General features: G+C 52.0%; 1 protein-coding gene across 1 annotated transcript in view; it reads left to right on the top strand.

Moving 5' to 3' along the window:
* Positions 1 to 4,691: 4,691 nt before the first annotated feature.
* LOC310881023 (histone H2A-like) overlaps positions 4,692 to 6,968 on the top strand; it is a 2,436-nt gene continuing 159 nt past the window's right edge. The window contains exon 1 of the mRNA XM_083797707.1: positions 4,692 to 6,968. This exon is cut by the window's right edge and continues 159 nt beyond it. Within this exon, the coding sequence (XP_083653833.1) occupies positions 5,598 to 6,107 (510 nt within the window). The 5' untranslated portion in view covers positions 4,692 to 5,597 and the 3' untranslated portion in view covers positions 6,108 to 6,968.

The following is a 6,968-nucleotide window of genomic DNA, read 5'->3' as shown; positions in this document are numbered from 1 at the left end:
CGGCCTGTGGTGAGGACCATGGTGAAGCAGGCTGTCCCACTGCAGCCCATGGAGTACCGTAGTGGAGCAGATCTCCATGCTGCAGCCCGTGGAAGAGCCCCCAGTGGAGCAGGTGGACCTGCACTGATGGAGGCTGCGGCCTGTGGAGGACCCCTGCCGGAGCAGATTCCAGGCTGGACCTGTAGCCCATGGAGAGGATCCCACGCAGGAGCAGTGGGTCTGGCAGGAGCTGCTGCCCATGGGGAGTCCAGGTTGGAGCAGTTTGCTCCTGAGGGATGGACCCCATGGTACAGACCCATATCTGGAGCAGTTCTTGAAGAGCTGCTGCCTGTGGGCAGCCCCTGCATGACCAGTTCAGGAAGGACGGCATCCTGTGAGAGGGACCTCACGTGGAGCAGGGGCACAGAGTGAGTGAGAAGGAGCAGTGGAGATGAAGTGCTATAGACTGACCACAACCCCCATTCCCTCATTCCCCCGCACCGCCTGGAGGAAGGAGGTGTGTGGTGGTTTTACCTTGCTAGGCAGCTGAATTCCACTACAACCGCTCTCTCACTCCCCCTCCTCAGAAGAGGAGGGGAAGAAGTAAAGGAAAGAACAACTCACGGGTTGAGATAAGGATAATTTAATTAAAGGGAAAATAATTATTAAGGAAAGATTATTATTAATTAAACAATTTAACTAAAAGGAAAAAAGGAAAAGGGAAAAAGGGAGGGGAAAATGGAAAAACAAACAAACAAACCAAAAACCAACAAAACAAAACAACAAAAAAAGTAAAGGCTGTGTGAAAGTACAGAAGAAAGAAATTACTCTCTGTTTCCCACAAATGAGCTATGCTTGACCATGTCTTTGAAGCAGGGTCTCAATGCACGTAGCGGTGTTCGGGAGGACAGATGTTTTCGCAACAGAGCCCACCCCTCCCCCCTTCTTCCTTTTTCCACCTTTTATTGCTGAGTGTGACATCATATAGTATGGAATATCCCTTTGGTTGGTTTAGGTCAGCTGTCCTGGTGATGTTCCTTTCTCACTTTTTGCCCACCCCCAGCCTGCTGACTCTGGGAGGGTTAGAGAGAGTCCTGATGCTGTGCCAGCACTGCTCAGCAGCAGACACAACACTGGTGTGATACCAGTGCTGTTCTAGCTGCAAGTGTAGAGCACAGCACTGGCTGCTGCAGGGAAAGTTAACATCCCAGCCATACCCAATACAAGGTGGAAGAGGGCAGATGGGGGGGAAGGCATTTTTGGTTTCATGGAACCATAGAGTCATAGAATATCCCGAGTTGGAAGGGACCCACAAGGATCATCCAGTCCAACTCCTGGAACCACACAAGTCTACCCAAAAATTCAGACCATATGACTAAGAGCACAGTCCAAATGCTTCTTAAACTCTGACAGGCTTGGTGCAGTGACTACTTCCCTGGGGAGCCTGTTCCAATGCAAGAGAACCCTCTCAGTGAAGAACCTCTTCCTGATATCCAGCCTGAACCTCCCCTGCTGCAGCTTGACTTCATTCCCTCGGGTCCTATCACTGGTCACTAAAGAGAATAGATCGGTGCCTGCCCCTCCACTCTCCCTCGTGAGGAAGCTGTAGACTACAATGAGATCTCCCCTCAGCCTCCGCTTTTCCAGCCTGAACAGGCCCAGTGACCTCAGCTGCTCCTCATATGTCTTCCCCTCTAGGCTCTTCACCATCTTTGTAGCTCTCCTCTGGACACTCTCCAACAGTTTCACATCCTTTTGTACTGTGGTGCCCAGAACTGCACACAGTACTCGAGGTGAGGCTGCACCAGCGCAGAGTAGAGCAGGACAATCACTTCTCTTGACTGACTAGCGATGCCGTGCTTGATGCACCCCAGGATACGGCTGGCCCTCCTGGCTGCCAGGGCACACTGCTGTTTCTTTCCGTTGTTTCTCACTTTTCTAGCTTGTTAGTAATAGGCAATAAATCTTACTATCTCCCTACTCTGAGTCAGTTTTGCCCATCACGATAATTGTTGAGCAATCTCCCCATCCTTATCTCAACCCCTGAGCTCTTTGTGTCATATTTTCTCCCCCTTCCCCTTTGAGGAAGGGGAGTCAGAGAGCAGCCGTGGTAGAACTTGGCTGCCCACCTGAGTAAAACCACCACAGGCTCTCATTTACCCTAGTCATACAGGTCTATGCAGTTGTTAATGCTTAAAATGTCAAGAATGTCGTGAATCTCATAGCCACACATCACGACTCCTTTGTATGCAGGTGAAACCTTCATAGAAAGAGCAAGGCAGCAAGGCAAGAAAATCCTGAAATGCAGTCTGTGTTGCTTCACGGTGTGGTCTCCATGAAAGGGTGCAGGGAGTTCCGACATTGTAGAAGTGTCATTGTACGCAGATGTTCCTGGGCAGAGCGTAGGGAGTATTAAACCTTAACACTGTAAAAGATCTCTCGAAGGCTTTGTCGTTGGGAAAAAGCTACAAAATTGAGGTAACTGGCAGGCAGAAATTAGCTATTTGAGTGTAGAAGTCACTAGACTTGAGGTCAGAGTGTTATTGTTCCCAGAATCGCTGTAGTTCCCAGATCTCCTTCAGAGGGTGAAGGAGAAGGAATTGGACTTCCAAGATAAGCATTTTCTTTTTCCGTGTGTCCTGCTTATAATTGCCTGTAGGACTGAGATCAATAAAGTTTTCTGTTTTAGGACGACGAAACAACTGGGCATCTCTGAAGGAAATGTAGCATCCCTGGATGCTCTCAGTGTCACCTGCTGCCATCTTCTGGTCGTCGTGTCGCAAACAGCTCACAGCGGTTCGCGTGGGACAAGGTTTTCCCCCGAGTTGTAACCGTGAGCAATGCCGTCCACTTCATATTTCAGAACACCCGTAATGCTCTCTGCCTTTCTTTGAGGGCTCTGCATGCAGACTTTCAAGCTTCTTTTTTTTTCTTTTTTTTTTTTTTCCTTTTTTTTTCGTTTATTTCTTTTCCCCTCCATAATGATTAGTAAAACGGGAAGTCTTAACCCCCGTGCCCCAGATTGGAAGGGGGTTCATTTTCCCAGAGCAGATGGTCAGGTCCCAGCTCTCTTATATGAAGAAGTAGCACTGTCTTCCTACTGTCTCCCTGTTGTGCTTTTTACTTACTCTGAAGCTACTTTTTGACAAACAAGTGCGCTCTGTTCTGTGAGAGCTGGGGCAAAAGCGCAGTTTCAGACTTTTATCTTCCCAACAGCAAGAAACTCACAATAACCTTAATAGACAAGAGACCTTGACGGCAATTCAAGAACAGCATTTTGATTTCTGCTGTTGCATATGAAAACTCCTACAACATTGAGTCTTTTACCTGAGCTGTTTGAATTGTGTGACCTTGGGAATCCTGACTATGAATTTTAAACATAGATCTCTATTTTTCAATATGCTAAAGAAATCCAGGAAAACCAAATCCAATGGATCTGTAAAATACTGCCATCCAAACACTTCTTATGCTAAGAGGTTCCTGTTGTTCGAGAGAAGACCATGTAGTCAGAGACCTCAATTCATGGAGCCCTTGCAAGCAGCAATGCCACAAAAGCAGCATACTTCATTGATACTAATTTGGATCCATGACTGCTTACAGAGATGGAAGCTTTAAAAATCACATGGCATTGATGCTATGAACTCAGGGAGACTGGAAATCAACAAGAATTTGCTATCAATACCAGTAGACAAATATAAAATTGAACGCATTCCTGCCAGTGGTACGGGCATCTGAAAACACTGTTTCTGAAGTGACCTCATGCATGAAGGAGAGTCGACTTCCCATCATCCCAGAGAGTGGTCCTAAAACTCCACAACTACAGCAAATGCAATATTCTCAGAACACAAACAAACAAACAAACAAACAACGAAAAAAAAGGCAAAGCTCTTGGTCCATGAGATATTGCTTCTCTACTAAGCAGCATGATTTAGCTCCTCCACACCTCTGCTAGAGGTGACCTGGAGGGAAGGAAAGCAACTCCAGCTGCCACCCTTCTTTGGCAGGCACTGCCTCTGCGTTTCATCAGGCTGCCAGGTACACTGACAAAGCTATCCCGAAATCCCTTGATTTGTGGGAGAGTAAATAGCGCATAAATAAAAGGCAGGGAAACAGGAGAGATTGGGATTCACTTTAATTGGCATCTCTCTGGCTACTCAGAGACTGACGTTTCTTCAACTAGGGGAGGAATATGGGGCCAAAGGGAAGACCTGCCTTTACTGTTTGAGTTGGAAGTGTGAAGCCCACTTTGGGCAATGTGAGCAGGGGGACTACCTAAAAAGTGATTAAATGACACCTTGGTATGAGTTTCTTAGTTTAATAAAAATGAAAAAAATAATAATAACATCAACTACAACAACAACAACAAGTGCCACCTGGCAAGCTCCCTGTCTTGCTACAAAAAGCCAAGAAGGCTGGACTTGCAGAAATCACAAAGAAAGGTCTCTGAAAATTTTCAGTCTTGAAGGAAGGCACTTGAAGAGACCTCGGGATCCACATCCAGGCAGAGCATGTTGCCTGCATTGCCTCTGGAGTGAAGTATAGCAGACACAGTGCCCCAGCCAACAATATCCTGCAGGTGTTCTTGAGATGTTCTCGAGGCATTTCTCCCTCACAGCCCTGCCCAGACGAACCTGTCCCAGGCAGCCACACCCCAGGGACCTGTTTCTTGCTTAGCCACAGCAGGCGTCGGGCTGGATTGGCATTCCTTCCGTCTGGGTCACTCTCCACCTTGACCTACCCAACAGGGAAGGAGAGGGAAGGGGAAGAGAACGAGGAACCGGAAGATGCAACAAAAGTACGTGGAAGCCTAGGGAAAATGCGGGCTTTGGTTGGAGGGAAATGCCGAGAGCATTGGGACTGTTGAGCCTGGAGGAGGTGCAGTGATGTCACCCTGAGAGGTTGTGGAGTCTCCAGCTGCGGAGTTCTTCCAAACCCAACCGGACCCAGGCCAGGGCAACCTGCTGTAGCTGACCCTGCTTGAGCAGAGGGTGGTCTGGATGAGCTCAGAAGGCTCCTTGTGACTTCAGAGGCCCTGTGGCATGGCCCCGTGATCCTGAGACATGGGGAAGGGCGAGGAGAGGGAGGTTCTCTGCCCAGGAGTGGAAATGAGGGTTTGGGCTGGAGGCGGGAGGCAGCCTTTGATGCAGAGAGGTCACAGGGCAGGGCCAGGCCAGAGAGCAGGGAGGAGGCTCATCCTGGCAAGGCCAGGTGTGGGGACAGCCTCTTCCATAGCAATGGGAGGAGCAGGAGCAGGGTGGTCCCTGAGCCCCCTGCTGGGTGAGGTCACAGGCAGGGGGGTGAGGTCACAGGGGGATTCCTGCCTACTGGTCCCCTCCAGGCGATAAAGGACCAGAGCCTGCGCAGGAGAGGGCCTGGTCCGGAGCCCATCTCCAGAGTGGTGGGCACTGGGCAGCGCACGTGGGGCCACCCTGCTACACGCAGCGCTTGGAGAGGCCGGCAAGGACGGGCACAGGCACGGGCAGGGGCAGGCAGGACCTGCGGACGGAAACCAACCGCGAGGGCCAACAAGGACAGCAAGAGCAGGGGCAAGGCAGTCAGGACGCAGGGAGATCCGCCCGCGCAGCCTGGAGACACCTCAGGATTGAGCCGCGAGCAGCATGTCTGGAGCAGAGGAGGTCTGTGTGGTGCCTGAGCAGGAGCGGGAGCCTGAAGCCACGTGCTCTGGGGGCCCCCCCACAGGCAGGGGAGCAAAGGCCAAGAAGAGCCGCTCCTCCCGCTCCTCCCGGGCTGGGCTGCTCTTCCCTGTGAGCCGCATAGACAGGCAGCTGCGCAGAGGCCACTTCGCTGAGCGCCTTGGAGCCAGGGCCCCCGTCTTTCTGGCTGCTGTGCTGCAGTGGGTGACGCACAAGACCATGGACATGGCTGGGAGGATTTCCAAGAAGAGCAACCAACAGCGCATTTCCCCGGGCCACTTGCAGATGGCTGTGCGGAACAGCTCTGCGCTCAGGCAGCTCCTGCTAGGCAAGCCCAGGCACCACAGCAGGGCTGTCCCCCACAGCCAGCGCGTGGCCTCACCCTCCAAAAAGAAGGCGGCCAAGGACAGGAGGAGAAGGCGCAGGCAACGGGCTGCACCTGCCCGTGCCACCGCTGCTGTCACTGCCAAGTGAAAACAGAAAATCCTGTCCCAGACCAGCATGGCAAGGGCTGTCCCGTTCGCCCGGCTCTTGACAAATCCACCGCTCTGGTCTACTGGCCCAATAAAAGCCCTTGAAATGCCGTGTTGTGCCTGGGGCGTGCCTTGTGGATGCTAGGCAGTGAAGTGGGGAGAGGGAGGATGGGGGACAGCAAGGAGCGGACACCCCGCCAGTGGACTGCTTTGTTAAACAGTGACACCTGGCAGCGTCGCAGCGGGGAAGAATCTGTGGAGGAATTGCTCAGGGTCCCAATCTGCCTTTCAGCATTTGGCCAGCAGCTGAGCTTCCAGGGCCTTCTCACTGCACTGCCTTCCCTGTCCGGGAAAGAATGGTTCCTGCACAGGAGACTAAGCATGACAGCAGAGAGAGGGAGAGCACGTGGGGCAAAGAGGGCTCACGTGGGTGATCAAAGTGGCACCTGACAGTGACCAGAGAGCAGCAGGTTCTCCCTCAGCCCCTTGTCCATGTGACAGGGTTGTCCAAGCATGGTCTCTCCACCGCATCCCTCATTCCCTTCAAGGGCGGACCAGGGGATGCTCCTGACAATGCAATGCAGCTCTTGGGCCCAAGAAAAGGCACTTCTCTTCCACAGCATTGCTCCATTCTCCCTCCCTTCTCTTTCTGCCAGGGGGAAGGGCCACCTGCCCATGGGGTCTATAAGAGGGCCTTTGGGACCAGGCTTCTTGTGGGAGCTTCTTCTCAGAGGAGCTCCCACGTGGGGGTACGACCTGTTTGCATCGTCTCAGAAAATCTCCTCCTGGCTGGTCAGATGGAGAGGTGCGTGTAACAGGCCTGGCAGTTGTTGCTCTTCTTCTGGTGGTGCCTTGCCTGACA

Source organism: Anser anser, assembly GCF_964211835.1.
Source record: "Anser anser genome assembly, chromosome: 1".
Lineage (NCBI taxonomy): Eukaryota > Metazoa > Chordata > Aves > Anseriformes > Anatidae > Anser > Anser anser.
The sequence above is the reverse complement of the archived record's forward strand: the minus strand, read 5'-3'. Positions and strand labels throughout refer to the sequence as shown.